Here is a 25227-nt window from a genome sequence, read left to right as displayed (position 1 = left end):
AGGTGGATTCTTAACCATTGGATCACCGGGGAAGTCCTGTATTGTATTATTATTTGTACTGTTGATCTCTCAGGGCCTCCAGTTTCCTTTCCATAGAATGGGGAGCTCCCTGGGCTATTTAATCTTTTGGCCAGTCTTGTGGACATGGTTTAGTTAAATGCTAGTGCTTTCTTCTGCATGGAAATTGCCTGTCATTGAGCATTGTACAACAAGGCTTTGGGCTTTCTATTCCCAAGAGATATGTCAGACAAGATATATCAAACAATGTATCAAAGGTTGTATTGGAGTAGGTTTCAGCCTTTATTACTTACATCAGGTCATGAAATTTTTGCCGGCTTGCTACTAGGAATTGTCTTTGTCATAGACTATAGGAAATCTGGCCCTCAAGCCAGTTACTAATCCAAGTCCTAGTACCAAACGATACTTAGAAAAACAGGCAGACCACTCAGACCTCTCAATAGATGATTATCTATTTGGTTCTCAAGTTAACCTCCAACGTTACAGAAATGGTGATAGATTAGGACATGGATCTCCTGAGAAAGGGACAGGAGAGCTTGGTGTAGTGGAAAAATCAGAAGCTTTAGCACTCAAATGATCTGCATTTAAACCCTAGTTTATCTATCTTCTTGCTAGTTGCTAAAGCTAGTCCTGGTCTCTTCGTCTGTAAACTGAGGATAACGATGCCCATTAGTGGGGATGTCGCGAGGGCCAGAGACAGTGGGTGAGGCGCCTGGACCCGCGGAGCCTCGGAAGCTTGCTGGATTAGGGCGGGAGCTGGCCCGGGACCGGCCACCGGGAATGCTGCCCAGGGGGTACGGCGGGTTGGGGACCGCAGTTGGGGGAAGGCGCTCAGGCCGCGGCAGCACGGGTGGTCGGGTCGCGCGCCAGGCGGAGGCCGGGGGCTCCCCGGGGCCTTTTGTTGGCAGCCTGAGCGGCCTCCGCGCACACGCCCGAGAGGATTAAAGCCAGATGTGGCGGCCCGGCGCCGCCGAGCGCTCAGAGCCCGGGCCGGAGACCCAGACGCTGGTCCATACCCGGCGGTGACAGTGAGTGAAGCGGGGAGATCTCACGAGAACCGTACAGGCTGCGAGGCGTCGCCCCTAAATGACAACCGGGCGGGCCTCCGGCCGGCGGCTGGGCCGCGCGGGGGCGCCCGGGGGACGGCACAGGCGGCCAATGGCTGGCGGGGTCCCGGGCGGGGCCGGGCGCGGGGGCCGCAGCGCTCCGGCGGCGGGGCGGAGCCGCGCGGGGAGGCGGGGGCGCCCGGCGGCTGCTCGGTGGCGGCTCGTCGGCGGCCGCGGCAGGACTGGCAGCGCCGGCGGCGGGTGAGGGGTTCGCGGCGGCGGCGTGCGGGCAGCTTCGGGGGGTGGCGCAGGGCGGCTGCGCGGAGGGCGCGGGATGGAGGGGCGGCGCCGGGTCGCGGGAGATCCACCTGCTGGTAACGGAGCCGCGGGCGCCGCGGCCGGGCCCGGAGCTCGTGCGCCTCCGGCTGTGCGGGGCCGTCTCGGGGCGCGGGCGGGCTGGGCCTCGGGGGCGGGCGCGGGCCGGGCCGCCCTGGGCGCGCCGTCAGCCCCGCTCCAACGCCGCCGCAGCCCCTCGGTGCCGCGCGCTCTCTCGGTGGCCGGCCGGGCGCCTGGTGCGCTCTCGGCGCTCCGTGGCGCGGCGGGGTTCGCCGACTTTGGGGCAAAGTGAAGGAAAGTGGGGGTTTGGGGGGTGAGGCAGAGTTGCTCGCGGGACTGCCCCATGGCTCACGCCCGTCCCGGAATCGGCGGCGTCCCGGGGCCGCGGGGCAGGTGGGGCGGGGGCGAGGCGGGCCGGGGTTGCTCCCGAGGCGTGCACCGTTCTGGCGAATTTTCCTACAAAGTCAAGACCTGCGGGTCCTATGTGTAAGCGCACCCCCATCCCCAGGCCTCAGTTCCCCGCCATCGAGGAGGCTGCGAGTGGGATCCTCGGGTCGGGGCCAGGTGATTCCATTGAGGGTAGCACCAGGTGGCAGCGGGAAGGCGTGTTTTAGGAGCTGGCAGGCAGACCACTCGCGCGCCCGCTTTTTATTTCTCGCAGCGAGTGTTCCCCTGGAGCCCGTTCATTGCTTACAATCCGGATTGCGAAACAGAAGCAGGCGCAGTGTCTGTTGTCAGTGCTCTCCATATATTTTGCTGTTGTGCTTTTGCTGTCGGACGACTTCTGGCCAAAGAAAATGGCAACGTCATTCGTTTGAATTTAGAAGCTAAATTTAGAAGTGAATAATATGCTTTTAATGGTTTATCTTTTTTTTTCTGAATGTTAAAAAACAACAACACTGGCATTAACAGGTTATCCTAACAAAGGTTTCTTTAGCCCGGACCGTGTAAATCTGAAAACGCACAGGACGATGAAGTTATGTAAGCTGTATTAAGGAAAAATAGAAATCCTATTATAAATATAAAACCAATGAATTTTAACAAAACCGCGATGAATAAAGTTACAGGGCTTACATCATGGTATTCATAAGGGTGCCTTTCCTTCAGGCACCCCTGTTCTGTCTGGAATGGCAGTGAAATATGTCAAGCATTTTTAGCCATGGAACATACTATTTCGGAGAACACTTTAAAATCAAAGGTTATGTATCTAATAATAACATACGACTGAAGCCCTTAAAAGACGTTAATAAAACAGGTTTTTTTCCAGTCTGAGATCTGGAGTTGAAAGTTCCAAACATCTTTGTCAGGATGAAGAAGATGACCAGTAACTTTAGCCACTGCCTTTTTGTTGTTAAGGATTCCGATGTGTTAAGTGATAGTCTCAGAGAGCGTCAAGGTGTTAGATTGAAATTTTTGTGAGTGTGGACGCTGACAACAAATATGGGTCACTTCTCCTGCCTTAGGTAGTCAGTCAACACACAGAGCTCTCGGCTGTCTGAACTACCTCTCCTGGTTTGAGAGTGCAGGGATCACTGGTTTTGCTCTTTTCTGGTGCAACTAAACTTCATTAGTGTGGAAACCCTGATTAAAAATGTATGACAATATTCTGAGTAAAATGCCCTCGTATTTCTCTTGCAGAATTTCAGGTCCTATTTGTTGGTAGAGTTAATTATAAGCATTTTCTTCAAACCAGAGATGAATACTTCCTGGATCCAGTATTTAACATTCCTTATGTTTTTCATGTTACCAATACTGTATCTATAATCTACTTTCATTATAGAGTTCATTCACTTTTACTTGTCTCTCTACCGGTTTATACTGACTTTCATACAAATAAGTATTTAGTAAAACTGTGTTTCAAAAATCCTTCATTTTCTACTTCTTCACTTCCCCTTCCCTGTGATTACTGATTGAATGTTTATTTTAATAATCTGTATACTTCTGGATCTCTTATCAGGACAGTATCTTTTTTGAAGTAAAGTGGGGCTCAGGTGGGGCTATAGCAACAGAAAGTTATATGCATCTTCATATAATGCCATGAAAAAATTAAAATTCCAAGTTACATAATTCACTGAGTTAGCCCTTCTTTTTTTTTTATAATCAGAATCATTATCAAGTGCTTAAAATAATTTATCTGGAAAAAAAAAATTTATCTGGGTGTGCTGAGTCTTTGTTACATCGTGTGGGATCTTGTTCCCTGATTAGGGATCAGACCCCGGCCCCCTGCATTGGGATCACAGAGTCAGCTACTGGACCACCAGGGAAGTCCCTTGAGTGCTTATTGATATGTTAATAAGACACTTATGGAATTGAGTTGAAATTTGGGATTTCACCGTGAAGACTGTTGACATGGATATGTTAGGTGAATAACTTTGGTTTTAGAAAATAATCATAACTTGAACATGAGAGTATCTTTGGAAATTCTTGATTGCAGAGAGTAGGGGGAAGCAAGGAAGTAGAAGAAAAGTTCAGTGCCTCTAAGAGTATTATATCAATAACGCAGAGCTGCTGCTGGTCAAGGAGGGTTCACAGGCTGCTTGGGTGTGAGTCAGGGAGAGGAGTGCCCAGCCCAGGGTACAGGAAGTGAGAAATTCATTCAGGTTTTAAGTTGAAACTTTGAAGTTTCCTGTGAATTTTGCAGTTTATTCCATAATAGATCCATGTTCGTTGTAGAGTCTTTTTTTTTTTTTTAATTCACACTTTAAACTGTTGGGTAAAGGTAACACCTTGGGAAGATTCTCCAGTGTAAGCTGAGGCTTAGAGTACTACCTTGGAGCTTCTTTTCAGAGGACTGCGTGCAGAGAGGCAGAGGGTGGGAGATGAGAACTTGGACTTTGGAGACAGGCAAGTTAGGGTTCCTTCTCTGGGTTCATTTCATTATGTGTAAAGCAGGGCTAGCATGCCTGCCTCAAGGGAGTTTGTGAAGATTCAGAGCCCCTGAGGAAATGCTCAGTGAGTTGTAGTGTCTGTCATCATCGTTATTAATCCAGATGATCTTTTCTCACTAGTGGAGGTTTCTAGCAACGGTCAGTTTTACAAACCAGCTGAGATGGTCATTTCTGAATTGCCTACAGATGGCTGCTTTAGTCAGAGAGAATTGTTCCTCAGGCTTCCCAGGCCTTTTTGGAGTTGCATTAACTCATCCTACTGGAGTGACACTGAGTGGATTGCCAAGTGCATCTCTTGGTCCCCTGGGGCCACCAGGAATCAATGCACATCTTGTCTGGCCTGACATGCCCCGAGGGAATGAAATTGGTTCTGTGCTGAGAGGCCTAAACCAGTGACTGGCTGCAGGTTTTTGGTTTTGATTTGTTTTTATTAATACAGTTAACATTTATTGAGAACCTAGAATTGTACTAGGTGACTATGCTTAAGCACTTCCAGGGGCATGATTTCATTCTATTTCCTTTTTAAAAGGTTTATTTATTATTTTTGGTTGCTCTGGGTTTCTGTTGCTTCGAGTGGGCTTTCTCTAGTTGTGGCCAGTGGGGGCTACTCGTTGTGGTGGCTTCTGTTGTGGGGAGTTCGGGCTCCAGGGCTCGCAGGCTTCAGTAGTTGGAGTGCATGGCCTCAGCAGTTGTGGTGCATTGACTCAGTTGCTTTGCAACGTGGGATCATCCCAAACCAGGGATCCAACCCGTGACCCAGATTCTCGGCCACTAGACCACCTCATTCCATTTTCTGAACAGCTTTGCTAGATGGAGGTGATTTCCAGATTTCCTGAGTTAAAGCAATGCTCAGTGGTTAATCCTGGGTCCTGTGGTATCCTGGTTGGATTGCCATGTTTTCAAAATGCCAAAATAATCCCAGTTTATACCTGGGAGCAGGTTAATTGTTGGAAAAATGACATTTATCTTATGATGATGATCAGTAGCAGTCATCACTGTAACCTTTTTATTATTTATGAGAACAGGAGGAGCCGAGACAGTTAGCTTTCTCAGTTCCTGGATGAAACCACAAAGCCGAGAAAATTGACATGCCTGAAGTCATGCAAGTAATGGTTGGGCTGGATCTAGGACCCAGGGCTTTTGACCCTTGTAAGTTGTAGTCTGTTTTCTTTAAAAATTTTGAACCATTAACTATCATTGTGCAATAGGAGGATTGTAGAGAGTGAAGATTGTTACTTAGGAACCATTATGTTATCGTTAGAGTTCTCATGGGCCCCACCTCGCCTGCCTTTACATGAGTAACCATGACACTCTTTCCACAGACACAGCAGAACCAACGAGCAGGGAGTAGAGTTGAAAGCTTTTTTTCCCTGGAGGAGAGGAACCACATCACTCTAGGCTATCACATGAGTCATTTGGATGTGGGGGGTAATCTACAGATACAGTGTAGCCCAGCCGAGAATCTGTTTGTAACAGTGACTGATAAATGAAGAAACCGGTATTGTGCATCCTTGAGCAAGTTTTTCTTTCTCTTTTCCCCTTGAATAGGGAGAAAGAAGCATCCACCTATGAAGACGGTGCAGACAGTCCTGAATAGTAATTGTGGATGGTGTGGCTGCCAGATTAGTTCTGCTGAGCATCTGAAATGAACCTCTCCTATTGATTGTTTCAACTGGCCCTGAGCCAGGAGTACTGGGTTTGCTTGACTTCAGGATAAAAAGAAACGGTCTTGGTTATCATCGTAATCATATGAACCAGTGTGATGGTGAAATGAGATGAGGCTCCGAAATGGAACTGTAGCCACTGTTTTAGCATTTATCACCTCGTTCCTCACTTTATCTTGGTATACGACATGGCAAAATGGGAAAGGTAAGGAAAAAGTCTCCAAAAAACATTCGTGGAATGTGGTTGGTTTTTTGCTTTGTCAACGGTGCATAAACACTCTGAGTTAAATGCCCCTACAGTCTGCATGTTTCATGCTATCTGCTGGCGGTCTGCCAGTTTCTTTCTGACACCGAAATGAAACAGTTTTCTTGGACAGAGGAGACAAAATTTCTCATTTGAATGGGGTTTGCTTTGTTTCTTGATTTCTTGTAATTGCTCTTGTAGAAACATGCTCATCAGCGGTTTGTATTATAAATGACAGCCAAGTTCAGTAATGAAGACTTTCATTTTGGCATTTTATTTTTTATTATTAAACATCATCAATGTACCGGATGTTGTATGAAACACTTAAAAGGACACAGTGGCTTCATGAAATTTATATGCTGATTATCCTAATGATTTGGTGCTGTGTAGTTAATGATTTAAATCGTATGTGTTGATAGGTTGCTCTTTAGGCAAAAGTATTTTTGAAGTGGGTGAGGAGAAATTCCCATCTGAAATTTTAAAAATTAATTCTGTTGAGACTATTGAACTGTGTTTTTAAGGAAAGTTATCTGTTTAGAGATTGGAACTGTATTGAAGGGTAATGCATTTCTTTGCTTTTCTTGGAAAATGTTTACAGTAAATTCCTACCCCTATTTTTATTATTTGTAGACTTTTAAATAAATAATTTGTTTGTCTATGGCTGCCCTAGGTGCAGCCACATAGATTGCAGCCTGTGGGCTTTCTCTGGTCGCAGTGAGCAGGGGCTACTATCGATGCAGCGCATGACCTTCTCTTGCAGCGGCTTGTTGCGGAGGACGGGCTGCGGTGCACAGGCTTAGCTGTGCAACCGCATATGGGGTCTTCCTAGACCGGAGAGCGAGCCCGTGTCCCCTGCATTGGCAGGTGAATTCCTAACTACCGGACCACCAGGAAAGTCTCCTACCTCTTCTTTTTACATATCTCTTTCCCTCGTATTAGTCTAGGAAATATTAATGGCAAGAAGAATGGGCATTCGTTTGAGTCAGGGTAGAGTAGTAGTTATCACCTGGTTATCAAAAGGTGCTGTTGCTGGCATCATTGACTTGCATGAAGGTAACTTTATTCCTTATTACTTTTTCTCTGGTGTGTGTGTAGGTATGTATATATCTGTGTCGGTGTGTATATATTCATGACATAAGCTGATATAAGCAGGCAGATGTACTCTATGCTTTGAGCAAGTTTAGTATTGTTTTTCTCTTTCTCTGAGTTGGACTCTAATTTTGGAAGGCATTCTTTGGGGGGGTGAATGAATGAAACACTTACTGAAGATCTTTCTTCTTTGCAGACAAATATATACATTTTAGATTTCGTTTTTTGATCATACCAAAAGGAGAAGACTTACTTAGGAAGAACTTAAGAGTAGTTAATCAAACTATTGCTTGGCCCTGACATGAGCAGAACAGATGACTGGCTTTAAATAAAGATGACTTAGAAAATAAGAGAGTTAATCATAAGAGTATATGAAGTTTTTTCTTATCAGCAAACTTATCTACCCAGAAAGTTATAGTACCGGAAACTTGACCCTTTTAACTGTGTCTTATTTAAAGCATTAACATTTTTGGAATCTCCATTCTGTCTATCTTATTTCTTATGTAAAGCCATTAATAAAGCATTATTTGTGTGTGTGTTAGGTTGTCTTTAGAATCAATATTAATTAAAAAGAATGTACAGATTTTGTCACCAGATTGTGAAAGAATGTGGTATTCGAGACCAGAATGTGGTATTAGAAACACACACACAGTCTCTTTTCTTTGGTGATCACTCTGAGCGGTTCTGTAATCCTCCTGTGCATGTTTTTCCACTTGGTGTTTTGTCTGAACTCTTTCAGGTATCAGCAGAGGTCTCCTGTTGTGCTTATGTAAAATCCCCTGTGCTTTAATGACATCGTTTATGTAACCACTCTAACTGCTGAGCATTTGGATTCTTTCTAGATGGTTCTGGCAGTCAGCCTGGATTTTCCAGAGCCGGCCTCATTTCAGACGTTTAGTTCTTGTATACTCATAAGCCACATGCTCTGCTTTTTATGTTGAGAGCCTGGTTTCCGTAATCACTGGATGTTGCTGGACTCAGAGTTTTCATTTTTCCTGCATGCATCACTGCCTTTTCCCACACCCACCTTGTGCCTGTCTCTGTATTATGTGCTGTAAATATGAAGGGGAAGAAGAAACTACACAGCTTGGAAATCTCAGGGACCAGTGGGGGAAGGTGCAAGTAAAACAATGTGATACCCTCCGATAGACGGAGATAGAAGCAGCAGCAGAGTGCATATTATATGTTATGAGACAATAGCATAGTCTCATTTAATCCTCATAACAACCCTGGGAAGTATGGTTACTCACTTGCTATAGATGAGGAAACCAAGGCTGAGTGTAAGAAACTTGTCAAGGTCATACATTAAGTGGAAGAGTGAAGTTTAAACTCGGTCAAGCTGGCTCCAGAGATGATGCTCTTAGCTGTTTGTCTGCTGCCCAGAAGAGCAGAGACCAGGCAGATTAGGGGAGAGTGGGCATGGCAGGTAGAGGGAGCTGCCTTTAGTTTCATGAAGCTCTGAGAGAGGTGGCGCATTTGTGCTTTGGAATTATATTCATTGTGGTTGGCAGACAGGGTTCCAGGGCTGTCCCAGGGTCTAGCTGGTAATCCCAGTGTGGTCCCTATCATATTTATCCTAGGTCTTCACTGACCACTCGAAAGAATAAATGAGCTGGTCCATGGGATTGGCATAATTTGGGGAAGATATCAGTAACTCCACTAGAAAAGCTGGAGTTCAGGCCAGGGTACAAGTTTCTGCAGGGTATACTGGATTCTCACATAAAAAAAATGAGACAAAAGTCTGTTCTGTACATCTGTGTCTCTTTTTCTGTTTTGCATATGGGGTTATCATTAATGTCAATGTATGACAAAACCCACTACAATATTGTAAAGTAATTAGCCTCCAACTAATAAAAATAAATGAAAAAAAAAATGAGACAGAATTCCAAGTATGTGGAAAGCACAGTGGGAAAGTTGTAAGCAGGTGTGAGATTCGGATGAGAGTAATTGCATGTCTTACTCATGTGTGTGTGTGTGTGTTGAAGGGGTTTGGTTCTCCTAATGAATTTCCTGTTTTGGTCAGGCACAATGCAGAAACTGGACATCTTAGACCCCTGTCCTTAGGGATACCTAACATTCATGTACGTGTTTCTGTGTGGACATGTATTTTCATTTCTATCTAGAAGTAGAATTGCTGGGTCATGTGATAACTCTATATTTAATCACTTGAGGAGCCGCCAGATTTTTTTTCCCAAAGAAGCTGGGCCATTGTGCATTTCCTCCAACAGGATATGAGGGTTACCATTTCTTTACATTTTTGATGATACATGTTTCCTGGCTTTTGGAGTCTACTTGTCCTAGTGGTAGCGAAGTAGTATATCATTATGGTTTTTATTTGCATTTCTGATAATATATAGCATATTTTTATGTACTTATTAGCCATTTGTATATCTTCTTCAGAAAAAAAATGTCTAGTCAGGGTCTTTGCCTATTTAACAATTCAAAAAAAATTTGAACTTTAAGAATTCTTTATTCTAAGGCAAAAATACAGTAAGGGTAGTGGATCAACCACCTATATAGCTAATATGAAGGTTAAAAGACAAAGCTAGTAAAATCATAAAACTATCAATAAAAATATATACACACCATAATTACAGAGTGGACAAAGTAAAAATATATAAAAGATGAGATCAAAAATGTAAAATGAGGGGGTGGAATTTAAAAAAAAGTATACTAAGTCATTTCAGTCATGTCCAACTCTCTATGACCCTATGGACTGTAGCCTGCCAGACTCCTCTGTCCATGGGGTGCCCAACATAGGAACACCTAAGTACATAAAGCAGTTATTAATAGACATAAAGGGAGTGATTAACAATATAGTGAGTAGGGAACTTTAACATCCCACTTAAATCAATGTGGATAGATCATCCAGACAATCAATAAGGAAACTTTGGCATTAAATGGCACATTAGGTCAGATAGATTAAATATATATAGGACTTTCAACTCCAAAAGAGCAGAATACTCATTCTTCTTAAGTGTGCATGTAATCAATATTCTCCAGGATAGATCACATGCTCGGTCACAAAGCAAGCCTCAGAAGATTTAAGAAGATTTAAATTATATCTAGCACCTTTTCTGACCACTGCAGTATGAGACTAGGAATCAACTACTGGAAAAAAATATATGTGGAGTCTAAATAGTGTGCTACTAAACAATCAGTGGATCATTGAAGATATCGAAGAGGAAAAAAAAATATACCTTGAGACAAATGAAGATGGAAACACAGCATTCCAAGATTTATGGGACACAGAGAAGACATTTCTAAGAGGGAAGTGTGTAGCAATACAGGCTTAACCTTGTGAAACAGGAACAATTTCAAACACTCTAACCTTATACATAAAGGAATGAGAAAAAGAATAACAAAGCCCCAAGTTAGTACAAGTAAGGAAATAATAAAGATCAGAGTGGGAATAAATGAAATAGAGATGAAAAAAGCAGCAGCAGAGATAAATGAAAGAAACTAAGATCTTGTCCTTTGAAAAGATAAACAAAATCAATAAACCTTTAGCTGGACTCCTCAGGAATAAAAGAAGGCCCAAATAAAAAATGAAAGAGAAGTTACAACTGATACTACAGAAATGCAAAATTTAAGAGATTACTATGAAAATTTGTATGTTAGCAAATTGCACAACCTAGAAATAATGGATGAATTCCTAGAAACATAGAGTCTTCCAAGATTGAATCAGTATGAAATAGAAATATGAGCAAACTGATTACCCTAATGCAGTTAAATCAGTAATTAAAACAAACAAAAAAAACTCCCAAAGAACAAATGTCCAGGATCCGATAGCTTCACAGGTGAGTTCTGTCAAATGTTTAAAGAAACATTTAAATACTTCTCAAAGTATTCCAAAAAGTTGAAGAGGAAGGAACATTTTCAGACTTAGTCTGTGAGGCCAGCACTACCCTGGTACCCAAACCAGGCAAAAATATCATGCACAAAAAATTATAGGCCGATATCCTGTATAAACATAGATGTAAAAATCCTCAACAAATTATTAGCAAACTGAATCAACAATACATTAAATTTTCATACATCATAATCAAGTGGGGTTTATCCCAGGGGTGCAAAGATGGTTTAATGTTCACCAATCAATCAACATGATACACCACATTAGAAACATTAAAAGTCATGTGATCATCTCAACATATACAGAAAAATATTTTGATAAAGTTCAACATTCATTTATGATAAAAACTCTCAACAGAGTGGGCATAGAGGGAACATACCTCAGTATAATAAAGGCTGTATATGACATACAGCTAACATCATACTCAGCAATGATACAGGCTTACAGTTAAGTCATAGGAATGTAACATAGCATAAGGAAAATAGTCAATAATACTGTTCTGATTTTGTATGGTAATGTCATAGACTTGCATGATTATTTCATAATATATTTGTCAGATCCCTATGTCGTACATCTGAAACTAACATATTGTACATCAGCTATATTTCAATATTTAAAAAGGGAAAAAAGAAAAAGTTCTTTCTAGATACAAACTCCTTGTGAGGAATGTGATTTGCAAATATTTTCTATCATTCTGTAAGTCATCTTTTCATATTCTTGATGGTCTTCTGTGAAGTGCCGAAGTTTTAAATTTTTATGAAGTCCAGTCTATTTTTTGTTGTTGCTTGTCCTTTTGGCATCATATTTAAGAATCTACTGCCAAATCTAAGATCATGAAAATTCTCCTATGTTTTGTTTTGCTCTTCAGTTCAGTTCAGTTGCTCAGTTGTGTCCGACTCTTTGCGACCCCATGGACTGCAGGTTTTGCTCTTACATTAGGTCTTTAATCAATTTTAAGTTAATTTTTGTATGTGGTGTAAAGTAAAGGACCCATTCCGTTCTTCTGCATGTGACTGTCCAGTTGCCCCATAACCATTTGTTGTGTCTACTGTAAATAACATATAATTGGATCATGCTTTTTTAAAAATCCAGCCTAATAGTGTCTACCTTTTGACTGGACCTTATTCATCTACATTTATATGATACTGATGCAGATTTACAGATGCCATCTTACTCTTTGGTTTTCATATGTCTCATGTCTTTTTTGTTTCTGTATTCCCGCTTTACTTTTTTTTTCGCGTTGATTGAATATATTCTAATGTAGCATTTTCATTTCGTTAGTGACATTTTTCACTATTTTTTGAGTATTTTTAGTGATTATTCCAGAGTTCACTGTGTGCCTTTCAGCTTATTGTATTCAAATTCGAGTTTATACTAGTTAATTCTAGTAATATATAGAAAGTTACTCCTATTTAGCTCTATTCCTTTTCTCCTTTGTTTTGTGACACTGTTGTTACACACATTATATCTGTTAATGTTATAAACCCAGCAATACATTGTTACAATTATTAATTATTACACCACCCGTTATTCTTTCCTTAGCACATAGCAGCTCACCCCCCACCCCCAGTCTACCTTTTTTTGTGCTGTTTTTAGCAACTTTATTACATTCCCATGTGTTACAGATTCAACAATGCATTATATACATATCATTTTATAAAGTTTATAAATCAATTGAGGGAAAGGAGAAAATGAGCATCAGCAACTATATAATTGCTGATGCTGTTTGTGTGGATTTGAATCACTCGTATCAGTTGTTTTCAACCTGGTGGAATTCCCTTAGTATTTCTTTTTTTTTTAATTAAAAAAAATTTTTTTTCCTTAGTATTTCTTATGAGGCAAGTCTGCTAGTAATGAATTCTTGTCAATTTTTGTTTATCTTGTAATGTGTGAATTTTATTTTCATTTTCTAAAAAAATAGCTCTCCTGGATGTGGAGATCTTGGTTGACAGGGTTTTTTTTTGTGTGTGTGTGTGTGTTTGTTTTTTAGTACTTTGTGTTATCCACTGCCTCTAGCCTCCGTTATTTTTGCTGAGAGGTCAGCTATTAATCTTACTGGGGTCCCCCTTGTAAGTGATAAATCATTTTTCTCTTGATGCTCTCAGGATTCTCTTGTGTTTGACTGTCATCCTTTTTACCACGATGTTATCTGTTTATGGGTCTTGCCTCCTAGATGTGTAGGTTATTGTTTTTTCAGTCATCTATTTCTTTGAATTTTTTTCAACGTTTCGCCTCCTTTTGATATTCCCATTCCATTTAGGATGATATGTCTAATGGTATCTGTTTCTCTGAGGCTCTGTTCTTTTTTTCCCTCTTTCTTCATCTCATATAATGTCTGTTGATCTGTCTCCAGGTTTGCTGGTTGTTCTTTTGCTGGTTCAAATCTGTTGAAGCCCTCCAGTGACTTTCTCCTTTCCGTCATTCACCTTTTCAACTCCAGAATTTTCATTTGGTTCTTTCTTAAAATTGCTGTTTCTTAATATTCTTTATTTGATGTAACATTGTCATACCTGCCTTTATTTCTTTAGTGGAGCTTTTTTTTTTTTAGATCTGAGTATAATTATAATGACTGCTTTGAGGTATTTATCTGGAATCCTATATCTAGTTATGCTCACAGGCAGTTTTTGCAACCTGCTTTTTTTCTGGTGTATGGGTCCTACTTTCCTATATTTTTGCACATAATTTTTTGACACTGCACATTTTTTAGGTAATATATTTTAGTAACACTGGGTACTTCCTCCTCACCACAGGGCTTGTTTATTAATGTTTGTCTATTTGTTTAATGACTGGCTGGATTATTTTAGTGAAATCTGTCCTCCTCACCCCCTCAAGGTTAAGTCTCTGTTGGTGCTCCCTTGGGGATGGGGGTGCATGATTTGGGTGCACCCACAGTCATCCTGGGATGACTCCTCAGTGGCCCCTATGCTAATTACTGGCTAATTGTTTATAACAGTGCACTGGAACATACACTGCTACAAACTGATCCATTTGTGACTCCCTTGGAGAAACTTCCTGAGTTCAGCGTTCCATATTTGTTCTGACCACAGGAAGGCTCCTAGCTGTCACTTTCCTTGGTTCTCTTTAGCCGATTAGCCACAGATGCCTACAGCACAGGCCGCCTCTTCATTAAATCCACGGTTCTCTCCACTCCCTTCACCCCAGCCTCTGTCTTTCAGAGGGCTCTTAGTGTGGGCAGCTCTCTGCTATGCTGCAAATGAAGCTGATTTCCTTGGGAAAAATTAGGAGCTGTTTGTTTTAGGGCCCACTCTTCCTTTCTGAGCCAGGGCTCTGGAGGTGGGGTGGGAACAAAAGACACAGACTTCTATCTGGGTGGCACCCCCACCTGAGGAGCTGAGCCCTAGTTAAGGAGAAGGGGCCGGTAGCCTTGGGTCTGCCTCACGAGCTGGAGGAAGGTCTGTGGGGACCCCAGTGTTCTCAGCACACTGCACTGAAGGTGGAGCCTTGGAGCCTGGGAAGGTCAGAGGTCATATCTTGTTTGCTATATCTGGTGTCTGTATTTTTATATCATTTTATTTAAAATTCTGATTCTCATTGGACATAAAACAGTGAACCAGAGCTTGTAGATTTATTAGTTTTTCTTTATGGAATAAGCAAAGTGAAAGTTTCTCAGTTGTGTCTGACCCTTTGTGACCCCATGGATTATACAGTCCATGGAATTCTCTAGGCCAGAATACTGGAGTGGGTAGCTGTTCGCTTCTCCAGGGGATCTTCCCAGCCCAGGAATCAAAGCGGAGTCTCCTGCATTGCAGGCAGATTCTTTACCAGCTGAGCTACCAGGGACACCTGGTAGCTTCTTTCAAATAGAAATCTTCTTTCAAATAGAATATAAAGAAAATTAATGGAAAATCTGGGATTTGGAGCATGCTTTCATGGTTCTGTGTGTGTTGTGTGTTAGTCTCTCAGTTGTGTCCACCTCCTTGCCACCCCAGGGACTGTAGGCCCTCCAGGCTCCTCTGTCCATGGAATTCTCCAGGCAAGAACACTGGAGTGGGGGACTTCCCTGGTGGTCCAGTGGCTGAGACTCTATGTTCAGTGCAGAGGTTTGGGGTTTGATTTCTGGTCAGGAAACTGGATCTCACATACTGCAACCAAGACCCTTTGCGGTCAAAAAAAAAAAAAAAAAGAATACTGCAGTGGGTTGCCATCTCCTTCTCCAAGGGATCTTCCCAACCCAGGAATTGAACCTGGGTCTCCTGCATTGCAGGCAGATTCTTTACCGTCTGAGCTATCAGGGAAGCCCTTTCATGGTTCCGGCTCACCAAAACTGTGGAATTGTGCTTCTTGAGTGCTTCCTGTGTATCAGGCATGGTTAGAAGTTTGGGTTACTTTAGTGAGTATATCAGAAATATTCCTGCTGTAGTGTAAGGGAGGAGAGGTTGTTGTTCAGTCGTTTCCAACTCTTTGTGAACCCATGGACTGGGAGGAGAGGGGAGACAGCTAAAAAAAATATAAATAAATTAATAAGCTGAAGAATAATGTGTTTTTTATACTTTCTTATTCTGAAATTTAGATTTTCCAAAAATGTGCACAGTAGTATGCAGAGTTCCCTTATGCCCTCTAATATGAACAGCTTACATAAACACAGAGTACAATTTTCTAAGCCAAAAAATTCACTTTGATACAAGACTGTTAACTAATTTACAAACCTCATTTTGATTTCATCAGTTTTTTTCCCATTAATGTCCTTCTTCTGTTCTGAGATCCAGAGTAGGACCCCACACTGCATTTAGTTGTCATCTTCCTAGAAGCCTCCTCCTTCATGGAAAATTTCCTTATTTTGTTCTCAGCATTTTTGAAGTGATTTGGTCAGTTACCTTGTAGAACATTCCCTAATTGGAGTTCGTCTGATTATTCCTCACGATTAGACCGAGGTGATGTGTTTTTGGTGAGAATACCAGAGAAATGACGCTGTGTTCTTCCTAGTGCCTTATATCAGGAGGTGCCTGAAGCTGACAGGTCTTATCACTGGTTATGTTATCCCTGCTCATTCGGTTAAAGTGAAGTCTGCCAAGCCTTTCCCCTGTAAAGTTACTGTTTTTTCCTTTGTAATTAATAAGTGTCTTGTGAAAGCATCTTTAAAACTAAGCAGACGTCCTGTTTCTCAGCATACGTTTGCTCACAGGTTTGAACAAGTATTGATGACTTTTGTCTGCGACGGTTACTGCTGTGCTCTCTGCCAAATATGATTTTCTGTTTCCATCACTCCTTCTGTGTTTATTAACTGAAACTTGACTGAAAGGAAGAGATGTTTATTCTCTCATTTGTTTATTTATTATTGTATGGATGTGAACTCATGGGTATGTATTTTGTCCTATGGGTTAATAATCCTTAACAGTTGTTAATTATTTTATCGTTAGATTGTCCAGAGGTGGCCATTGGGAGCTCTTTGAGATGGCTTCTGTGACTTAAGCATTGCTTCAATTTCAAATTTGTTGAGCTGAAATTCACATAACAAAATTAACCTTATTAAAGTGAATAATACATTCATAATGTGCAACCACCATCTTTATCTAGTCTCCATTCATTTATTTGAGCAATTTTTAATTTTCTGTTGCCATAAGGTGGTCCAGGATCACCTTGTATTTTCTCTGCCCCAGCCCTGGAAGTCATCATTTGTTAAGGAAGTTTTAGAGAGTTAAGGAGTTTAAGAAACTCCTTTAGTTTCTTGAGGAGTGGAGTCTTGGTGGACTCGTTCCTTTGTGGTACCATTAGCACTCCTTGTCCCTCTCTTAGTGGACAGTGCAAGGCTATTTCTGTATGCGTGTGCGCATGCTAAGTTGCTTCAGTAGGGTCTGACTGTTTGTGATCCCATGGACTGTAGCCTGCCAGGGTCCTCTGTCCATGGGATTCTCCAGGCAAGAATACAGGAGTGGGTTGCTATGGCCTCCTCCAGGGGATCTTCCTGACCCAGGGATCGAACCTGAGTCTCCTGTGGCTCCTGCATTGCAGGTGGATTCTTTACCACTGAGCCACCAGGGGAACCTATATATGTATATATAGAGAGGCTATATATATATATACACACACACACACATATATATATATATAAAACCACCATGAGTTCATACTGGTCCCTCTGACTTTATCCAGTGCTGTAGTATTCATTCTTGTCTCCACATTTCCCTATATCCATAAAAAATGTGGCTGTTGATATCCCAATATGGTAATTATTGGCTAAATCTCAGGGTGTGTGTGTAGTTTCAAGGGCTTCCCCGGTAGCTCAGCTGGTAAAGAATCTGCCCACAATGCAGGGACCCCAGTTCGATTCCTGGGTCGGGAAGATCTGCTGGAGAAGGGATAGGCTACGAATTCCAATATTCTTGGTCTCCCCTGGTGGCTCAGACGGTAAAGAATCTTCCAGCAATACAGGAGACCTGGGTTGGGAAGATCCCCTGGAGAAAGGAGTGGCTACCCACTTCAGTATTCTGGCCTAGAGAATTTCATGGACAGAGGAACCTGGCGGGCTACAGTCTATGAGGTCGCAAAGAGTCGGACACAATTGAGCATCTTACACTTTCTTTTCTTAGTAGTTTCAGAATTGCTCACCCATACCCAAGTGAAAAGTAACATTATTTGTACATGGTTCTTTTTGTATTTACTTTCGCAGTTATATAGTCAAATATTTTGCTGAGTTCCTTATTCCTTGTTTTAGTCACTTCCTCCTCAGTGTGGTTATACTGTTTATTTATAACACACATAGGTCCATTTATTACTGTGATTATTCTATTTTGGGTTTCCCCTATACCCTGTGTAATTGCAGTCATGTACATTTTGGACATGTGAAACATTTTCTTGGTTCTGAGACTCACCAGTTGAGGAAAAAAATGTGTCCTGAGAGAAATGTTCTCATTCCCTCCGCCCCATTTCCATCCCTTCTTTTTTCCTCCACTGCTCCCACCTGTCCTTTGCAGGTAAATAATCCCATGATTTTCTGGCTTTTTCCTTCCTGTGTTTCTTGGGGCACCCATGAGCAGATACATAGACATTTCCCATATCCTTTGCTTTCTTCCATGAGGGATAGCACACCATAGATAACGCTTGCTTTTTCACTTAGCAGTGTATGCTGGGAATCATTCCATGTCACTTCATTTCATAGAAATAATCTTCGTTGCTTTTTTTTTTTAAAACAATTCCATAATACTCCATTGTGTGGATGAACCATAAGTTTTCCAACTACTCTCCTCTCCAGGGACATATGCATATGGTTTTTATACATCTCCCATTCATTCAGTATTTGTGTGTGTACATGTTTTCTGCCAGGCACTGTGCAGGGCCTTGAGTAGTGGAAATCTAGCTTACAGAGACTTTTATTTGTTGGCTTAATTTTAGCCTTAATTTTTTATCCAGATCATGGGAAATCAAGATCTTAATTTTTTGGAAGGAAATTGGAGTTGTCATCTGTTGTAAACGTGAAAGTCTGAGGGTAGAATGGTTTTGATTAACATTTGATTAAGATTTAAATACCTTATTCAGGCAGGAAATTTTTTTTTTTCTGAAGTATTTTTTGTTTGTCTGTCTAACTTAATATTTAGTTTTCAAAACCAGAAGACAGAAGGTAGGCCAGTTTTTTAGAGGCTCTGTTCCATACTTTTTCAACAGGAACCTGAAAGGTGTCTTACCACATTATTGACCGGAGACTTATCACAGCCACAGGCATTAATTTCTGCAAAATCCCCCAGTCAATAACGTGTTAAAGCAGATTGTAATTATTGTTCATTTTTTAAAGTTTATTTCTGCAGTTTAAAAAGTAGTAAATATTCACATCAGACATTTTACTTTCTCCCCAATTGAGATGATGAGATATTTTCTAGCCACGAGGAAGGAGAGGTGGCATGTGTATCCCATCTTCATTTCAGCAGATTTCAGTATTTATTGTCTTCAGAGCAATTTCCTATCAAATAGGAGTTCGGTAACAGGAGGATTGGATTCCCTGCAGTAGTGGAGAGGGTGGATATTGTGTTGAACCAAGGTGTGTGCAGGTGGCAGAGAAGCCTTGGATGGCAGTAGCATTTGACCTGATGGATCAGAGGCCCAGATGCATAAAGGATGGAAGGCAAGCAGGAAGAGATGGAGGGAGTAGGAGAGTCTAGAGACTGGAAGCTTCTGATAGATCAGCAGCAGATATGATAAGAGCCAGTGTGATAGCAGGCAAGGTGGTGAGAGATCTGAAGGGCCAGGGAGGAGTTCATGATGAAGAGTGTCATTGTTCTATTACTTTCTCTCAATTTTACTTCCAGTAAAATATCCTGTTTCTTTAGTGTGCGTGTGCTCAGTCACTTCAGCCGTGTCTCACTCTTTACGACCCGATGGACTGTAGCCCGCCAGGGCCCCCTGTCCATGGGATTCTCCTGGCAAGAATATTGGAGTGGGTTGCCATTTCCTCTTCCAGGGGATCTTCCTGACCCAGGAATAGAACCTGCGTCTCTTACATTGGCAGGCCCGCTTGCCTCTCTGAGGATGCTTTATTTACACCTGAGATGCTTATGATCCTCTTGGGTATTTTTTGCAATGAAATATACCTTGTTAGGTTAATAAGGCCTTTTAAACACCCTTTGTACATTGTGTTAGTTTTTTCCATGCTGGTATTTTCCCTCTGCAATACGATTCTTGATTGTCCTCCTGGTAGACATGTTTGTAAACTTAAGCATGTTTTATTAGCATCTTCTGATTATAAGGCCACTTAGAGTTTTTTCCTCTGAGATGAGGGAATCTAGTCTAGAAGTATGATCATTTTAGGACAAATCATTCTTCTCCTTTTTGTGTGACCATTGTTCTGATCATCCCTTCCCCTCTCCCATTCTTGTTACACTTCTTAACACTGACTGAAGACTCTTGGGCTTGCACAGAATCTCCCCTTGCTGCATTTCTTGGTATATAGAGATGGATACAAAATTATATACATACTTTATAAGGAGATATGCTTTATTAGAAAAAGCACATACTCAGCTTTATTTGACAGTCTCCTACTTATTTACATTAACAAAAAATTAACCATATATTCTTTACCTCTTTTTTCATCATATCAACCTTTTTCTGAAGATTTTTCTTTTTTAGTACTATTTACAAAATGAGTTTACATCTACTTAATATTTTTTTTTCCTTCTACTGTCACAACTTGTCTACTGAAGGTCCTTTTAAAAAGGCTGTTGTCTTAAAACTTCTCTGGTAGTCAGTAGTTAAGACTTGGCCTTCTAGTGCAGGGGGTGTGAGTTTGATCCCTGGTCAGGAAACTAAGATCCCATGTGCCATGCAGCAAGGCCAAAAGATTTTTTAAAAAGGAAGAGAAGAAGCTGATATCTTTATCTCTTTAAAACTCTGACAACTTTGGAAGCATGCTTGCTTTCTTAATCCAATTTCCATGCTTGCAGACAATCCTAATATTTTTCTGAAATAGAAAGTGTGGAATAAGTTGTGCCTTAAGAGTGCTAATTCCTTTCAGGAGGGATCATATTAGAGACCAATATTTGGGTCTCCTTAAGACTTCATGAAGAAATGGCCACCCACTCAGTATTCTTGCCTGGAGAATCCCATGGACTGGGGAGCCTGTCAGGGTACAGTCTCCTCCCCGTGCAGGACTCCCATGATGAAGAAAAGTGTTGCTGCTGTTCTTAGGAGATGGTCATTGCTTGGTTTTTCCAGCTTAACCCATTGTGGTGCGGTCCTCTGCTTTCTTTATGAGGTTTTATTGATCTCTAAGACTTTGTTCTGTGTTCATGAACTCCAGCTCTCACAAGAGGCATTCTGATAGGACTGGAGTTTTGTAGGGCACCCAGGCAGCCTGGGACTTGTTACTTAAAGGAGAATGTGAAAAGTCGCGTGCGGGATAGGAAAGCGGGTGTGCGCGCTCCGTCACTTCAGTCACGTCCGGCTGTTTGGTGACCCCATGGACTAGCCTGCCAGGCTCCTCTGCCTCTCTTGTGTCTCCTGCGTCGGCAGCTGGATTCTTTACCCCCGCGCCACCTGGAACCCCCCCAGGAAAAGTTTGCGCGCTGTCAATAGTTCCTCTCTTTCCTCATGTGGTGGTTACTTGAATTTACTTCTTTGTTAATCCTGGGCATCTTCAGTGTAAAGAAACTTCTGTTGATGCCTTGATTACTATTTCAAAGTACTTTAAAAAAGAAAAAAAAAAAAACTTAGAGACAAGTTTCTTCACAAATCCTGTGTATGTGTTATGGAAAAAGAACCTAAATGTTCCAGGAAATATATCCCTAAACTGAATGTCTGGTGCCTTACAACCATGATGGAGTTTTCCCTGGTACCATGTGGTTGATTAATTAAGTCAGTGGAGGTTAAGTTTAAAAACCTGACCTTCAAGATTTGAAAGTAAACTTTACAACAAGATTTGTTGTAAAGTTTTTTTGTTGTTGATGTTGCCTCTCATAATTTGAATTTATCTCAGATTGTCTCATAACTGCAACATTCCTCCAGATCTTTTATCTGTTCCTATTTTTCCTCCTCTTAATCAGTGGGCTTCCCTGATAGTTTAAATGGTAAAGAATCCACCTGCAAAGCAGGAGACCTGGGTTCAATTCCTGGGTCAGGAAGATCTCCTGGAGAAGGAAATGGCTACCTACTCCAGTATTCTTGCCTGGAGAATCCCATAGACAGAAGAGCCTTGTGGGTTACAGTCCATGGGGTCGCAAAGATACATGACTGAGCAACTAACACAAACCCAAGGTTCTGTTAATTTGTAAGCGGTTTGCAGAGAGATAATAATACAGATTAGATCTCTGTTACTGCTATTTCCTGGGCTTTCCAGGTGGCTCAGTGATAAAGAATCCACCTGCAATGCAGGAGATGTGGGTCTGATCCCTGGGTTGGGAAAATCCCCTGGAGAAGGAAATGGCAATCTACTTCTATATTCTTGCCTGGAAAATCCCATGGACAGAGGAACCTGATGTGCTACAGTCCCTGGGGTTGCAAAAGTGTCAGACATTACTTAATAGCTAAACAACAATTGCTATTTACCGCTGCTGTTTTCAGGAGAAATAAGCCTGTAGTTTCAAAACTGAAGATAAGCATGGAGTTGCCGTTTAGGAGTGGTAAAGAATGCCATTTGATGGGCTCATTCAGTCCTCACCACAGCTCTAGGGAAATGAGTGAGTATGAAGTCCATGTTTGACGTGAAGACACTCAGGCAGTTACTAAATTACTTCATCCCATCTGTTATGTGATTGGGGAATGATAGCATCTAAGCCCAGGTGTCTGATGCTGTGGCTTGTACCACCTGAAGCCGGCTGCCCACGGGAGCAGAGAACAGTCTCCATAGAGATGCTTCTGGAAGTCCTGTTTTGTTGGTCACTTAGTATGGCTTCTTTCATGTGGTTTTTCTCAAAGACTATGTTCTTTGGTAGTATTTAATCATGTTCTAGCCCTATTCACTTATGTTGGAATTTTCTTTTAGAGTATGAGATTTCAATTTTAAGAAATTTAGGAAAAACTCAAGTTTAATTTGATTGTTTTTCAGCTAAAAAGTCAGTTCACTCTGCCTTTAGTTAAAGGGTACTTAGGTCATGCAGATAATCTCTTGCAAATTCCCTTTAAATTGTAGTGTCTATGTTATTGGTTGCTGAAGAAGTATGTGTTCATTTAACTGATGATGTTGGGGTTTTATTTTGGTATATTAAAGTCTTCCTAGCAACATGTTGCCGTAGTTTAGGATGGTTATAACCTTTTCTTTTTCCCCAGATATAATTATACAGAATCTTAAACTCTCAGACTTTAGGTTTATTGGTCTGATGCAGAGGACACATAAATCTGGGGAATTTTGATGAAAATAAAACACATAATCAATGTGTTTTATCAGACATCAAATTTAGTATGTTTCCTTTTATTATGGACCTAAAAAGTAGGCTGTTGCAGTTGTGCTAACTGAAAGGACCTTGACATTGAGTAAATCACAGAGGAGAATGTCCTAGACTTGACTTACATAGTTTGGTTTATAACAGAGTTGATTAAGGTAAACCTAAGGCAGCTGGCAAAAAGATTTATGGGTATTTAGAAAATGTAAGTTTGCACGGTGGAACTTGTTACTTTGAAACCATTTTCAGAGAGTGAGTTATAATGAAGGTCAGGTCTATCATGGAATGTGTGAAATTTTTGACTTGTAACAAATGTTTAAATATTTGGATTAACAGAAGGTCCAGAAAGAACTCTGGAGATGACAAATGACCAGCCTTCCTCTGGCAGAGTAGGACTTGATTCCTTTTTGGAAGTGAAAGGCAAGGTGAATGTAAAGAATATTTAAAAAGTCTTAAGATGCTGTTGATAGTATTTTCTTTTCCTAAGGAGCAATGGTAGTATTATTGGATAAAAACAAGAGCCTGTAGCCTTTGGTTCTCTTAGAGCTTACTCTTGGATTTTTGAAAAGTCACATTAACTTTCTGGCTTTGTTTTGGGTTTGATTTTTGTTTTTCTTTTTGCCTTTCATTTTCCTGTTAACGTCATGGAGGAATTCTGAAGACTGGGTGAAGTGCTTGAAGGTAAAATGTAAGCAAACAGGTTTTTTTGTTTTTCCCCCTCCAAGGACAAAAAGGTGGATCCTGTCAATTACAGAACTTGCCATTTGGGGACAGACGTTAATTGGGTAGTTTCAGAGCATGAGTATTTATAAAAAGAAGCAGTGACTGCCGGCAGCCAGCAAAAATGAACTAGGATTGAGTCTAGACAGTGAGTCTCTTAAAGACAGTGACCATGTCCCCACCCTACCTGACCCCATTTTTGAAAATTTCAAAGTATACAGAAAAAATACAATGAATGATACAGAAGTATCCCCCCTAGATTTCTGTATTTACTTCCAATATTTTAACTTTTAATAATTGAAGTGTAGCAAACTTCTCTAAAATCTTTCACCCATTTTTTTTACTCTGCCCCCTACCTTGACCCAGGCAAACTATATCATGTCTATGTGCTTTTCTAGTCCACTTTTTATACTTTAACTTATGTATGTTAATATCCATAAATTATATGTATGTATAGACATAACTTTTTTGTGCTTTATAACATTGACACAAATTGTATAGTGATCTGTGTAACAGTACTACACAAGTCATGTATAATAGCATCTTGTCTTTTTTTTAATCACATCATTTCAGTGTTTCTTAGGTCCATAAACACCTGGAGCTCCCTACTCCATCATTTTTGCAGATGTCACTCTACAGTCATTTTTTTACACTGTTCTGTTCTTAGTAAGATTGGTCCAAGTTCTTCTGAACTAGCTTTGTACCATTTTCATCCTTGTTCATTCAACAGCTTGCCTCGACCCTTTTGTCCCCATGTACATGGTAGATAGCGTTTAGCACATGATAACAAAACCTCTGAACTATTCATCTGATTGACGTCTTCAGCATGCACATTGTAGTCCTCGTTTCAGTGCTTGCATACACCTTATTCTTGGTATTGAGTCATAGGAGTTCTATTAATAGTTGATTTTCATTAAGGTCAGAGTGTTCCAAGATTACATATCAGTTGTTCAACTGTAGATAATATTTTTAATGGGCATCATTTATTTCCTCAACAGTTAGGGTGATCATATAATTTATTGTCCAAACCGATGAACTAGAGAGTAATTATTATTACTAGTAGCAGGCTGGGATGAGAGTTGCAATCCACCCCAGTATTCTTGCCTGGAGAAACCCGTGCACAGAGGAGCCTGGCGGGCTACAGTCCATAGTGTCGCAGAGAGTCAGACTTGACTGAAGTGACTTAGCACGCACAAAGAAAATGACTGGCCACGTTCGAGCAAAACGGAAACTGATTTGCTCATGATGGGAAGTGAAGTTCTCAGTGGTTCTCAGAATCACTATGAACCTGTGTACCTGAGAGCCTGTGATCCGGTGCACTCATTAAACACTGCGTAGAACCGACCCAGGGTTGCAGTTAATTCCTAAAGAAGGAAGTATAACCAGCAAGAAGGGGAAATTGTTCCCTGGGTGGTGGCAAGCTTGTGCTGACACAGTCATGAAAGGAAGTTACTTTTTAGTGTGTTGATTGCAATTTAGAAGGTTAATCAACTCTCTTCTCAAGGGAAATAAGCTGTACCCTTTCTCACCTGATTGATAAAAAGAGT

General features: G+C 41.2%; 1 protein-coding gene across 6 annotated transcripts in view; it reads left to right on the top strand.

Annotated features, from left to right (window-relative positions):
* Positions 1–1240: 1240 nt before the first annotated feature.
* The window catches only part of MGAT4A (alpha-1,3-mannosyl-glycoprotein 4-beta-N-acetylglucosaminyltransferase A), a 123811-nt gene continuing 99824 nt past the window's right edge, over positions 1241–25227 (top strand). Inside the window, exons 1-2 of one of the 6 annotated variants that reach the window (XM_070474674.1) lie at positions 1241–1325; positions 5837–6157. In XM_070474674.1, the coding sequence (XP_070330775.1) occupies positions 6064–6157 (94 nt within the window). In that variant the 5' untranslated portion in view covers positions 1241–1325; positions 5837–6063. Of the gene's footprint in view, positions 1326–5113; positions 5438–5566; positions 6158–25227 lie in introns of those variants that run through there. The other 5 variants (XM_070474676.1, XR_011490534.1, XM_070474677.1 and 2 more) reach the window with 5 other exon arrangements.

Source organism: Odocoileus virginianus, chromosome 2 (genome assembly GCF_023699985.2).
Source record: "Odocoileus virginianus isolate 20LAN1187 ecotype Illinois chromosome 2, Ovbor_1.2, whole genome shotgun sequence".
In the NCBI taxonomy this organism is placed as follows: Eukaryota; Metazoa; Chordata; class Mammalia; order Artiodactyla; family Cervidae; genus Odocoileus; species Odocoileus virginianus.
The sequence above is the reverse complement of the archived record's forward strand: the minus strand, read 5'-3'. Positions and strand labels throughout refer to the sequence as shown.